At 41.3% G+C, this 14443-nt stretch overlaps 1 protein-coding gene across 1 annotated transcript in view; it reads left to right on the top strand.

Moving 5' to 3' along the window:
- Nucleotides 1–14443, top strand: part of spg11 (SPG11 vesicle trafficking associated, spatacsin) — a 57509-nt gene that overhangs the window by 9354 nt on the left and 33712 nt on the right. The window contains exons 6-18 of the mRNA XM_062963181.1: nucleotides 43–491; nucleotides 1697–1842; nucleotides 2068–2200; nucleotides 3137–3292; nucleotides 4708–4886; nucleotides 5543–5719; nucleotides 6569–6640; nucleotides 7259–7386; nucleotides 7695–7867; nucleotides 9478–9676; nucleotides 9768–9971; nucleotides 10238–10344; nucleotides 12034–12179. Of these exons, the coding sequence (XP_062819251.1) occupies nucleotides 43–491; nucleotides 1697–1842; nucleotides 2068–2200; nucleotides 3137–3292; nucleotides 4708–4886; nucleotides 5543–5719; nucleotides 6569–6640; nucleotides 7259–7386; nucleotides 7695–7867; nucleotides 9478–9676; nucleotides 9768–9971; nucleotides 10238–10344; nucleotides 12034–12179 (2269 nt within the window). The remainder of the gene's footprint in view (nucleotides 1–42; nucleotides 492–1696; nucleotides 1843–2067; nucleotides 2201–3136; nucleotides 3293–4707; nucleotides 4887–5542; nucleotides 5720–6568; nucleotides 6641–7258; nucleotides 7387–7694; nucleotides 7868–9477; nucleotides 9677–9767; nucleotides 9972–10237; nucleotides 10345–12033; nucleotides 12180–14443) is intronic.

Below are 14443 nucleotides of genomic sequence, written 5' to 3'. Positions count from 1 at the left end.
TGAATGAGTTTACATTGGCACAATTCTCCCTTCTTTTCCCAGGTCCTGGAAGGCGCATTTGTTGTCTTTGCGCGACACAACGGAACAATGCTATTCTCCCTATTTGCTCCCGGAGAGTTCCTTGCTTTGGTACCAGTCCTTTCTGCACCCAGAGCAGCCTGACTGTGCAACTTGTGAACTTTCTGAGACATCCCTTCTTCAAGATGCTGCTTACATCCTTTCAGATTCAAGGGGGAAGGGAATGACAACCAGAAACCAAGTAGATAGACAGTGGAAAAACATATATTCAGGAGACCCAGAAGATGGGTTGGAACTGGAGTGCAAATCGGTGACAGGCTTCAGCGCATTGTTCACAATCTTGAGCGAGAGCGAAGGACTGACTGTTGTGCTGTGGGATTTGGAGACTCGGGAGATGGTGCGTTCTCATGTGGGGAAAAATGCCTGTTTTGTGGAATGTGGCAGAGAGGAGCAGTTGTGCCTCATCCTTTCAGGTGAGCATCTTTCCTGTCACTGATAACCTATGGCTGCAGCCTGGGAATGTTTCAGGTCTTTGTAAGTGATGGCATGAAAGTGATTCGAGGATGTTTTCTTCAGTTTCACAAAGCATTGTGGCACAACTATGGGAATCAGAAGAAATACCCAGTATGGAGAAATGGCTCAATAAAGTAATGGACGTGATGAATATGGACTTACTAACACAAAAACTAGCGCAGGATAGAGCATCAAACATTAAAACGGATTGGAAACCGATGAAAGAATACTTAGAAAAAGAGAAAATTAATTTCTATATAAAGTTGGGCTAAGGAAATTTCCTGGGAAAATAATATAAAGTAAAGGTAGTTAAATATGTGTAACTACAAAGCTAAAAGAAATGAAGGGGAAAATAATAATAATAATAATAATAATAATAATAATAATAATAATAATAGGACCATATCCAGAGCTCTGGAAGTAATAAGGACATTATAGCAACTGTATACATGTTAATCATGAGTTGTTGTTGCTGGTTTGTGTGTGTGTGTGTGTGTACATGTACGTGTGTTTGGTGTTGATGCTGTCGGTTTATATATATACAGTAGAATCTCACTTATCCAACACTCGCTTATCCAACGCATTTTTGTAGTCAATGTTTTCAATACATCGTGATATTTTGGTGCTAAATTCATAAATACAGTAATTACTAGATAGCATTACTGCCTATTGAACTACTTTTTCTGTCAAATTTGTTGTTAAACGTGATGTTTTGGTGCTTAATTTGTAAAATCATAACCTAATTTGATGTGTAATAGGCTTTTCCTTAATCCCTCATTATCCAACATAGTCGCTTATCCAACATTCTGCTGGCCCGTTTACGTTGGATAAGTGAGACTCTACTGTGTGTGTGTGTGTATATCTATATACATATTTTCTTTTCCTATTTAAGATTGTTAGTCACTCTGTGTTTTAAGGTCACATATTCCCTCCCTATTTCCCATCTTCCTGATACCCACTCCCCCCCCCCCCCCCCAATTACCCTGGTAGTTTGGTGTCAAGATGTCATATATTATATTGAGAAAAGAAAATATTTACTGTAATAAGAAATGTTGAAGTTGCTTATAAACTTCACAATAAAATATATTGCAAAAAACCCCCAAAAAACATTGTGGCAGAGATGTGAAGAGCATGCATCTCTCTCTCATTCTCTCTGACTCCTTAGAGCCTGGTCTCTCCTTGTTTCTGTTTGGCTTGACTCAAGAGGAATTTCTGAACCGACTGATAATCCATGGAAGTGCAGGCACCGTGGATTCCCTTTGCCGTCTCAATGGATGGGGAAGGTGCTCCATTCCTATACACACCTTGGAGGTAAATTGAATAACCTGGGCCTTCAGATTCTGCTGCTTTCTGGCTTTTGTGGGACTGCTTCTTTCAATCACCGGAGTCTCTCTCTTTTTAAAAAAAGAATCTCCTGAAACTGACTTAACCCCTCCTGTGGCAGTTCTGTCTCTGCTTCAGCCACAATATGAAGCAGAAAAGGGAGAGCTTCTGGGTGAGTCTTTGTTGTTTGATAGGCATCCTGTCTTTGTTTAGGCAGGTTTGGAGAACCGTCAGCTGGACACCGTGAACTTCTTTCTAAAGAACAAGGAGAACCTTTTCAGCCCTCCCCCATCTTGCTCAGCGCAAGACCAGCCAGCAAGCGTTGGGTCGGAAATGTACTTGAAAAGTCAGTGAAACTGTGGGCGTAAGACACTGGGAATGTGATTGTGCTGTGGCAAGGTTGAGATGATAATAATAATAATAATAATAATAATAATAATAATAATAATAATAATAATAACTTTATTTTTCTATCCTGCCTCCATCTCCCCGAAGGGACTCGGGGCGGCTAACATGGGGCCAAGCCCAAAAACAAAACATGAACAGAGTTAAAACATAAACAAACACTATCAACAAAACAGATCAAATAAAATAAAACAGATTAAAACACAGTAATACAATATAGCACAATAATATAAAAATAAAATGGTAAAATTATAAAACAAACACCACCACTAATGGATAGAATGGGGGCGGTCGAGTCAAAAAATGCAAAAGTATATACAGTAGAGTCTCACTTATCCAACACTCGTTTATCCAATGTTCTGGATTATCCAATGCATTTTTGTAGTCAATGTTTTCAATATATCATGATATTTTGGTGCTAAATTCGTAAATACAGTAATTACAACATAACATTATTGCGTATTGAACTACTTTTTCTGTCAAATTTGTTGTATAACATGATGTTTTGGTGCTTAATTTGTAAAATCATAACCTAATTTGATGTTTAATAGGCTTTTCCTTCTTTATTATCCAACATATTCACTTATCCAACGTTCTGCCGGCCCGTTTATGTTGGATAAGTGAGAGACTACTGTAGTTACAAGACCTTTTAATAAATGTATTTATAACAGGACCATTTTAATGGAATTAATTCAGCACAAAGCCACATTGAAAAGAACAGGAGCTCTGTTTGGTGGCTGCTGGACGTGGGTTGTGCCCTGTGTTTACAGAACACATTATGTGGGCATTTCTAGATAGGACGACATGATCAAGACTCGGAAAATACCTTTGAAAAGGTAATTTCTCTGTTTTAATGTTTTTGCCCCTTCTGTTGCAGGCATGAAAGAGTTGAGGCCGGCTTTGGACCTGTTGTGCGTGGCAATCCAAGAAAGTGATTTAGAAGCGCAGAGCAAGCATTTCTCTGAGCAGCTGCTCAATCTCACCCTGTCTTTCCTCAACAAACAGCTTTGTGAGATTTTTGTGCACCGAGAAGGTAGATCTGTTTGTATGTGAATAGCTATAGTGTTTGACTCAGCCCTTCAGTCTGCACTCACTATGAAATGTTCCCTTTCCTTGATTCATTTCCTTTCACCAGCATGTGCAATATTTACATGCAACAGTTCAAAGCCAGGGTTGGGCTGAGCGTCCGACCTTCAGCCCAACTCACTGCTCACCTAGCAGATCGAAAGCAGCTATTAGTAGATAAATAGGTACTACCTAAGGCAGGGGTCCTCAAACGTTTAAAGTAGAGGGCCAGTTCATAGTCCCTGAGATGGTTGAGGGGCCGAATTATCATTTTGAAAAAAAATACGAACAAATTCTTATGCACACTGCACATGTCTTATTTGTAGTGCAAAACAACTCCTCCCAACAACAATTATTTATTTGTTTATTTACTACATTTATACCCTGCCCTCTCTTGCCCCGAAGGGGACTCAAGAGTGGCTTACAAGTTGTATGTATATACAATATATTATATTAATGGCATAGCATAATATTAGCATGATATATTACTATATTGTATTATACCACTATACTGTAATATTGTTAGTAATATTACATTTAATATATAATGTATAATTAATATTATTATGTTGCATTATTATTATTAGTATTGTATGACATTATAATATTAGTATCAATATTATATGTACACACAATATATTATATTAATGGCATAGCACAATATTAGCATTATATGTTACTATATTGTATTATACTACTGTACTGTAATACTGTTAGTAATATTACATTTAATATATAATGTATAATTAATATTATTATGTTGCATTATTATTCGTATTGTATGACATTATAATGTTAGTATCAATATTATATGTACATACAATATATTATATTATTAGCATTGCACAATATTAGCATTAGATATTACTATATTGTATTATACCACTATACCATAATATTATTAGTAATACAGTAGAGTCTCACTTATCCAACATTCTGGATTATCCAACGCATTTTTGTAGTCAATGTTTTCAATACATCGTGATATTTTGGTGCTAAATTTGTAAATACAGTAATTACTACATAGCATTACTGCGTATTGATCTACTTTTTCTGTCAAATTTGTTGTATGACATGATGTTTCGGTGCTTAATTTGTAAAATCATAACCTAATTTGATGTTTAATAGGCTTTTCCTTAATCCCTCCTTATTATCCAACATTTTCGCTTAGCCAACGTTCTGCCGGCCGGTTTATGTTGGATAAACAAGACTCTACTGTATTATGAAACCAGTACTGGGTCTGTGAGACTACTTCTCTCTCTGAAAGTGCCTAATGCAATCTGTCCCACTGAAAACAGATTGAAAAACATTTTTAAGGTTCAAAATATATTCTTGACATCATGATGCATCATTTCATCCAGATGTGCCTCTTGCTCTTCCCAGAATTGGATGACAATCTGGACAGATGTGTTGATATGTTAACCAGCTACATCACCAGACTCAGGACGTTCATGATGAAGTTCCCTCCCAAGACAACCAGTGCTGTGACCCTGCTTTGTGACCCGGAAGAGGATGTGCCCCCAATAGAGCAAAGCCATGCGTGGGAAGCATTGGATACAGAGGTAACTGGGCTGTGGTGCAGGCTGTTGAGCAACCAGCTGCAGCCAGTGCAACAAATCACTCTGACCAAGAGGTCATGAATTCGAGGCCAGCTCGGATCCCCGTGTTTGTCTTGTCTTTGTTCTATGTTAAAAGGCATTGAATGTTTGCCTATATGTGTAATGTGATCCGCCCTGAGTCCCCTTCGGGGTGAGAAAGAAGGGCGGAATATAAATACTGTAAATAATAATAATAATAATAATAATAATAATAATAATAATAATAATAACCACCGGAGCTTTCGTTTCAAGTCCTGAGATGTAATTGCCCCAAAGCAGTCCAGCTCCTCATGCCAGGTCTCTAAATGCTATTCCCCATCTAACCCTTTTTTTGAACCTCAAGAATCATAGAATCATAAAGTTGGAAGAGACTACACGGGCCATCTAGTACAACACCCTGCTATGCAGGAAAAGCACAATCAAAGTATCCCTGGTAGATGGCCATCTAGCCTCTGTTTAAAAGTTTCCAAGGAAGGAGTTTCCACCACACTCCAAGGCAGAGAGTTCCACTATTGAACAGCTCGTACTGTCAGGAAGTTCTTCCTAATGTTCAGGTGGAAGAGGTATTTGATTCTTAGAATATTTTTCTCAAAATGCAAATGTTCTTTGTTTTTTTCCAGAGCATTGTTGCCGAAGCCATCCTGAACAACAAGTTACCAGAGGCTCAGACTTTTTTCCGTCTGACTCGCAACCCTGCCCAGCAGCTCAAGGAGTTGACCCGAATTGGGCTTGATCTGGTTTATAAAAGCCTGCTGAAAAACGACATAAAGGAAGCCTCCAGGCTCTTAAGAAACATGGTGAGTAGGGCACGTTTGCATTGGAAGTGGGTGTTTTGCTCTGTTTGTGTCCATGCAAAGCGAGGGGTGGGTTGGTCCTCACAAGGCAAACAAGCAGTTACTGGCGAGTTTAGAAATTCATAATGCCCCTTGAGCCACTTTGTAATTTCATGTATCGTTGTCCTGTTCGGCCATGTAAATGTGCTTATGTATCCTTTTAATAATAATAGAGTAAAATAATACATGTAATAATAATAATAATAATAATAATAATAATAATAAATACAGGAAAATGATACAAGTAATAATAAATAGAGCAAAATAATAAATGCAATAATAATAATAAATCAGAGTGAAATAAATGTATTAATAATAATAATAATAATAAAAATAGAGTAAAATAAATGTAATAGTAGCAACAATAATAGAGAAAAATAATAAATGTAATAATACCAATAATAATAGAGAAAAATAATAAATGTACTATATATTCTCGAGTATAAGCTGACCCAAATATAAGCCAACCAGGACCCTCACCTGAGTATAAGCTGAGGGGGGCTTTTTCAGTCTTAAAAAGAGGGCTGAAAAACTAGGCTTATACTCGAGTATATACAGTAACTTAGTGTTATAGGTGTAGCATTTAGTGTTTCAATGTATTCAACTTTAACCTTTCATCTTCTGTTAATTGTGCAAACATGTACACTTACTACTCTCTCTGTTTCTGTACAGTCTGATTGTTGCTCGATGTTGTCTAAAATATATATGTTAAATAATAATAATATATAAAGTAGAAAAAATACATAGATCAAAACACACCATTATATAAAAAACATGCTCTGACACATCATAATTTCTTTTTACCTTTGTAAGGGCTTCAATGTGGCGGAGCAACTGCACAAAATTTGCTTCTACGTGACCGATCAGCATGTCCGAGACTACTTGGTGAGTACAGGAAAAACCTTGGTGTGTTTCCTGTCTGTACATATAATTTTTGGGTCTAGCCAGATGCTAGTGTGTTTCACTCTGTTAGCTTTCACCAAAGCCTCAGTGAGGGCTGAGCTTTCTCTTTAGTATCTAAAGCAGAAATCCTGAATGGAGATATCAGTGTCTGTTACAATAAGCGAGGATGAGATCTCCATGCTCTAGTTTATCCTGGCCATATCTGGGATTTCATAACACCCCTCCTTGGAAAGTTTGTGTTATCCTATGGCTTTTAAATGGAGTCCTGGTGGCGAAGTGTGTTAAAACGCTGAGCTGCTGAACTTGCCGACCGAAAGGTCCCAGGTTCAAATTCCAGGAGCGGCTTGAGCGCCTACTGTTAGCTCCAGCTCCTGCCAACCTAGCAGTTCGAAAACATGCAAATGTGAGTAGATCAATAGGTAGCGCTCTGGTGGGAAGGTAACTGCGCTCCATGCAGTCATGCCAGCCACATGACCTTGGAGGTGTCTACGGACAACGCCGGCTCTTCGGCTTAGACATGACTGGACTTAACGTCAGGGGAAACCTTTACCTTTACCTTACGGCTTTTAAAATGCATCCCGTTTTGATCTGACTCCTAAGGTGGAGAGGCTTCAAGAGAAAAAGGTCTTCTCTGATGCCGAGAAGGAAATGATAGACTTTGTGCATCAGGTGGAAGGTGTTTATTCTGGAACTGTTCAGGAAAATAGAGAGAGTCCAGCCCAGTCCAGGTAAGGTATATTTATCCAAAGTCATGACTTCTGCATGGATTTCTGGATTTTAGCTTATCTTTGAAGAAGTGGGGGCCCTGGTTGTCTCTTGCTGCGGCTTCTGTGGGGTTGAAGGTTCCTCTGCAAGGGCGAGAAAGCCCTGGCGAGGGTGAGGGCAACAGCACAGGTGCCTATTTCCTTCTCTCTCTCTCTCGCTTCCTCCATAAAAACCTCATGACCCTCTTTCTTTATCTTCTTCTCTTCTTGAAAGGCCTCTCCTCCCCCCGAGAAACAAATCATTTGCAAAGCTGTTCTGTTTTCTTTTCTAGGCATTGGAGGAGAGATCAAGACCTTTCTATCCACACCAATGCTTTAGACACCCTTTTGACTTGCAATGAAGACAGTGCGCGCAAAGGGGAACATAAGCTGATGCTCAACTGGGCCCAATGGTGGGATCAGGTTGCGCAAGAGATGATTCTTCTCCCCAAGAGATCTCTTGAAGGTAGGAAGCATTTCCATACTCTGGTCTAAAGATGACGTTGAGGGAACCTTTACTCTTTTCCTTGTATAGTACATTAGAGTCCCGCTTATCCGACTTCCGCTCATCCGACACACCGTATTATCCGACGCCCGGGCCACTCTCCCTCTCTCGCTCGCCCTCCCAGGCCATCCGGGTCCTGGTTCTGCGTGAGCGAGGGAGGGCGGGTGGCAAAGGCAGCAGCGGTGGCAGAAGCAGGAGCCTGTCCTCCCCTTCCTGCCTCATCCGGACCCTGACTCCCTACCCTGCTCCTTTCAGCAGCAGAGGTGGCGGCAGCGGCCAGCTTTGCCGTTTTCCCTTGCTCCCTTGCTCACTCACCATGCCAGATCCTGGTTCTGCTGCCACTGCTACCGTTGCTGCCGGGACCCGGCCTGGTGAGTGAGTGAGTGAGGAAGGGAGGGAGGGAGAGCCTTTGCGGCCCACCTTTGCTTGCTCTTGCTCGCTCACTCACCGGGCTGGGTCCTGGTTCTGCTGTTGCTGCAGAGACCCGGCCTGGTGAGTGAGCAGCGAGTGAGCGAGGGCTGACGGGCAGCAAAGGAGCAGCGGCAACAGAAGCTTCCTCCTCTTCCTCGATGGCCAGCCTGCCAAGGAAGAGGAGGGGGAGGGTCACCAGGAACAGCGGCAGGGGTAGTCTGCAAACCTCGCTTGGGGGCTGCACTTCCCCTGCCACTTGTCCTCTTCCTCCTCCTCCTCCTCCTCCTCCTCCTCCTCCTCCTCCTCTTCCCTTTCTCGATGGCCAGCCTGCCGAGGAAGAGTCTGTGGCGCAGGTTGTTGAGCAGCCTGCTGCAATAAATCACTCTGACCATGAGGTCATGAGTTCGAGGCCAGCCCATGGCGGGGTGAGCACCCGTCAATTAAAAAAAAAAATAGCCCCTGCTTCTTGCTCACCTAGCAACCCGAAAGATAGTTGCATCTATTAAGTAGGAAATAAGGTACCACTTATAAAAGTGGGGAGGCAAGTTTAACTAATTTACAACTTGGAATGAGGAAGTGCCGTCAGAGTGGATGATGAAGCAGCTGCTCCCCCCTGTGGCCAGAATCGAACATCCCCTCAGGAGAAGGTTAAATTGCCTCTGCGTCTGTCTCTGTCTGTCTCTGTTTGATGTGTTTATGGGCATTGAATGTTTCCCTATGTGTGTATAATGTGATCCGCCCTGAGTCCCCTTCGGGGTGAGAAAAAAGGGCGGAATATAAATACTGTAAATAAATAAATAAACAAATCACCAGGAACAGCGGCGGGAGCAGCCTGCAAACCTCGCTTTGGGGACTGCACTGCCCCCGCCGCTTGTCCTCTTCCTCCTTCTCTTCCTCTTCCTCGATGGCTAGCCTGCTGAGGAAGAGGAGGAGCCTTTTTCTGCAACCCTCCCTATTATCCAACAGTTTCGCTGATTCGACATTCTGCCCTCCAGTTTATTTCGGATAACTGAGACTCTACTGTATTCATATTTGATTCCAAGTTAGGAATATTTTATTTGGCTCTGGTGGCAAGGAGTGTCATTCTACATAGGTATTTTCTGGTAGGCCGAGTACAAGCGTTCACACTGACGACATGTCTTGGATGTTTGAAAACGCAGAACTCAAGTCCTGTAATCCGGAGGTGCTGTGGATGTATCTGTCATCTTGGCAGGACTGGGCAAATATTAGCTCATGGATGGCGGAGTCTCAGCAGCAAGAGAGGAGCACGAAATGGCCCCAGCTGACTATCGAGACCATAAATCAGAGCACGTTGTGCAGTCCCTACATGCAAAATGAAATCTTGGATAACCTGGCCAGGTTTGTGCCCTTTTCATGCAGATTATTAGTCTTATTTGGCACCCCATCACTTACTTTGCATGCAACTCTCGCTCTGTTTTGTCTTGCTTAGAAATGGGACTTTTGTGCCGACAGAACTGGACAGTTTTGAATGCCTCCTGCAAAGGCTGACCCTTGTGGGAGGAGTGATGCAGAATCCGCACCCAGTCCCACGATACACTGCTCTGGATGGCAGGGATTTCCATGGCCGTTTCATCCTCTACTGTTTAGATCATGGGCTGGATCACCTTCTCTACACTTATTTGGACTTCTATAGGTAGGAACGCATGTTTGTGTATCTCTTACACAAAACATCGAACTTGTGAAACAAAGATCCTTTCACGTGTCTCTCTCTTCAACCAGCTTCCATGCTGAATTCAGAACCAAAGGGGCTCCAGAAATTGGGGTTTGGTGGGCTTAACACAACCATCCTTTTCAACATAGAAAAAGTCGCATTGGTCCCCTGGTTGGTTGGGAAAGGAGAGTGTTTGGTTTTTCTCTATGTTGCACAAAACAGATGCTTTCCCCTTCATTTTTTTTTAGTTTATATCCTTCAAACTGCCCCGTTTTGAATGATAAAGCCTTGCACGAAGCTCATCCTTGGTTCGAATTTCTAGTGCAGTGCCGGAGCATTGCCAGCAGCCCTGAAGGTAGGAGACTGCGTTGGTAACTTGGTTGTATTTTTAAAATATTCCTAATGCAGTTCTGGTGGAATAGAGAGGATGGCGAGTCTGCAGACACCCCAGAGGGAAATCCGCCTCATCTGGAACTGCCTTTGCTTTTGGGGTTTTGTGAGCGGAAATAGCTTTTTACCAGTGTTGGGGCCAGGAAATGTAAGGTGAATTTCATAAGGAAAAAGATGTTAAATTGGGGGGAGGAGGAAGCAAAAATGAGTGAAGAGTAAAGGAATTTGGGAGAGATAAGCATTGCTTAGGAGGGGGAAATGCACAGGAAATGTTTTCCTAAACAATATGGTTTTCAGAACACAGGATTGTTTACATAACACAGAGAGAGACAGAGATGCTGAGCTGAAGGATAAAGCTGAGGGAAAATTACAGACTGGAAAGAGAGGAAAAAGGAAGTTTGATCTGTGAATCTGGGATTATAAAACGCATGATGCACTATAGTCAAGTGTAGTGTTCCACATTATCATTATTATTATTATTATTATTATTATTATTATTATTATTATTATTATTATATTTGGATTGTTGTAAGTTTTTCGGGTTATATGACCATGTTCCAGAAACATTCTCTTCTGATTTTTGTCCCACATGTATGTCAGGCATCCTCAGAGGTTGTGAAGTCTGTTGGAAACCAGGCAAGTGGAGTTTATATTATCTGTGGAATAGTGTCCAGAGTGGGAGAAAGAAGGAACTCTTGTCTGTTTGCGGCAAATGGGAATGTTGCCATTGGCCAGCTTGACTGGCATGAAATGGCCTGGCAGTTTCAAAGCCTGGCTGCTTCCTGCCTAGGGGAATCCTTTGTTGGGAGATGTTAGCTGATTATTTGGCCCTGATTATTTCCTGTTGGAAATCACCTAATGGCAACATTCACACTTGCCTCCAACAGGCAAGAGTTCTTTCTCCCACCCTGGACTTTCCACAGATATATAAACCCCACTTGCCTAGTTTCCAGCAGACCTCACAACTTCTGAGGATGCCTGCCATAGATGTGGGTGAAATGTCAGGAGAGAATGCTTCTGGAGCATGGCCATACGGCCCGGAAAACTCACAGCAACCCAGTGATTCTGGCCACGAAAGCCTTCGACAGCACATTATTATATTTATTTATACCCTGCTTTATCTCTCCTGAACGAAAGATACACAAATGTACAAATATGCAAACATTAAAACAGAATTAAATATAAACAGTATTTTAAAATTCACAATTAAAATCCATTAAACATATTCAAAATTAAAAACCACAGTACCTTCATATTTTCACATTCCCATCATAAATGTATATAAGTCCCAGTTTTTTTATTGCACCTCCAACAATTTTGTAGATTGTTTCTATTATAATAACTTAACATTATTGGAGTCATGCACCATCTCCACATTGTTTTTGTAACAGTTCTTTTTAATTCTCACCAACATATTTTTCATAATTCTTTGTTTCCAAATTTTAATATTGTAATATTGATTCCCAAGTCCCTTTCCCATTAATTTTTCATTCCAAATTGTATTGGATCCCTTCCTGTCATTATTTTATAATTTTTACTCATTAATCCTTTTGTTACTTCAGCTGTACCATTCTGCTTTAATTGTATTCTTAATTCTTCCAATTCTGTTCATTGTCTGCATTTCCCGTGTTGCATTTCTCCTTCTCTTCCCCAGATGCAGCGTTGATTTTCCAGGCCAGCCTGGCAAATGCCCAGATCCTGATTCCCAGCAACCAGGCCAGCGTGAGCACGATGCTGCTGGAGGGCCGGACGCTGCTCGCTCTTGCCACAACCATGTACAGCCCTGGAGGGATCGACCAGGTGAGTGGTGGTTTTTTAAAGGTGGTTTTTTAAATAAGAGTGTTTGAGTATCGGGACATCCGTAGGGATACCAAGGTGCTTGTTTATAACGCTATTGTCCTCTCAACCCTGTTCTACGTCTGCAAAACGTGGGTGGTCTATAGACGTCACACTCAACTCCTGGAACAATTCCATCAGTGTTGCCTCCAGAAAATCCTTCAAATCTCTTGGGAAGACAGGCGAACAAAGGTCAGCATCCTGGAAAAAGAAGAAAACACCATCAGCATTGATGCAATGCTCCTACTCCATTAACTCCACTAGACTGGTCCTGTTGACCAAATGACCGATCACTGTCTCCCAAAGCAGTTTTTATACTCCCAACTCGGGAACGAAAACAGAATGTTGATGGACAGAAAAAGAGATTTAAAAATGGGCTTCAAGCCAACCTTAAAAACTATGGCAGAGACACTGAGAACTAGGAAGCCCAGGCCCTTGAGTGCTCTGAATGGAGGTCAGCTGTGACTAGCAGTGCTGCGCAATTTGAAGAGGTTTGGTTTAATTATTTGGGGTGCTGGTTCAGAAAATTGCCTTGGATAGATCACATCAACTCTATAGATCACTATGACCAGGGACCACTTTGACCAGGGACCACTCTCCAACCTGAGGACCAAAATTGTTACGAATCAGTTTTTGGTCAACTTTAGATTTGGTTTGGTTATTTGGGGTGCTGATTCAGACAACTGCATTGGATAGACCACATCAGCTCTAGTTTCTGATACAGAACATATGCCACCCAGTAGTCGCCATCTGCTTGCCCACAGAAAACCATATTTAATAATCTAGAGCTGATGAGGTCTATCCAATGCAATTTTCTGAATTAGCACCCCAGATAACCCCAGGAACAGGCCTAAAAATGAAGACACCAAGAAAATTTTTTTTGGTAATAATGGTGAGGCTGCGGACCATATTTTATTTCTTGCAGACCACTGGTGGTCCATGGACCAGAGGTTGGGAACCACTGCTTTATACAATACTAATTTACTAACAGATTAATTTCTAGATTTATCTGGTAGTAACTAAAATTAGATAAAGGATTTAAAAGAAATCATTCGATAATAATAAAGATGAACTTTTAATGGGGAAGAGCTGGGGAGAACACTGGAAGACTGTGGGATAAGACTCAAAGAAGAAGATAACGGCTATTGTACTTAAGATTTGGTGACAGTATTACTCCTCTTTTTGATATAACAGAGTTTTTGGTATTTTAGGTAATTCTTGTAATTGATAGGAAGAAATAGATGTATTAATAATAATATTTTACACTGACAGTTCAACTGTCTTGAAAAAGACAAAGCGTGTCCCCTTAATCCCAAATGCAATTTTATTTATTTATTTATTTACTTACTTGCAGTATTTATATTCCGCCCTTCTCACCCCGAAGGGGACCCAGGGCGGATCACAGAACATACATATGTGGCAAACATTCAATGCCGCTTATACACTGACAAGACAGACAGCTGTACATAGAAAGAGGTGTATATATAGGCTTTTTCCCATTTTCGACGTCTTGGATGCTTGTGCTTGGTCCGGCCACGGGAGTGCTGTCGCTCCATCTCTCTGACGAAGAGTTTTGTTTGTAATCTTCCACCTTGATCTAATTGCCGGCATTTCCTTATGGGTGCCTTAAAATACCTTCCTGCTTTTAAGCGGTACCTATTTATCTACTCACATTTGCTTTCGAACTGCTAAAGGCCTTGAGCTTACCGTGACCCAGGCTTCGAACTGTCAACCTTTCGACTGACAATATTTACTCCAGCTGCTGGTTTAATCTGTGTGTTAAATCCTGGTCCTTGTGTCACACACTTTGTTGCAGTTGCGCTTCAAGCGGAATTCAGTCTAATCCAGCAAAGACACAATAACTTTGCACAGTTGCAAAAGGAAAATAAAATAAACGTTTTCCTTTACAGCAGAGTCCAAAAATAAACTTGCAGTGTTGCATCAAAACATAAATCTTATAGTAAAACAAACTTACATAGTCCTTGGAAGCACTGGGGCTGGGCTGTGGTGCAGGCTGGTTAGCAGCCAGCTACAATAAATCACTCTGACCAAGAGGTCATGAGTTCGAGACCAGCCCGTGTCGGGGTGAGCACCCAACAATTAAAATAAAAAATAGCCCCTGCTCGTTGTTGACCTATGCAACCTGAAAGATAGTTGCATCTATCAAGTAGGAAATTTAGGTACCACTTATATGTGGGGAGGCTAATTTACAACACCATAAATATCAC

This window comes from Anolis carolinensis, unplaced genomic scaffold (genome assembly GCF_035594765.1).
Source record: "Anolis carolinensis isolate JA03-04 unplaced genomic scaffold, rAnoCar3.1.pri scaffold_11, whole genome shotgun sequence".
Taxonomy (NCBI): domain Eukaryota; kingdom Metazoa; phylum Chordata; class Lepidosauria; order Squamata; family Dactyloidae; genus Anolis; species Anolis carolinensis.
Note: the sequence above shows the minus strand (reverse complement) of the source record. Positions and strands in the feature narration are given on the sequence as shown.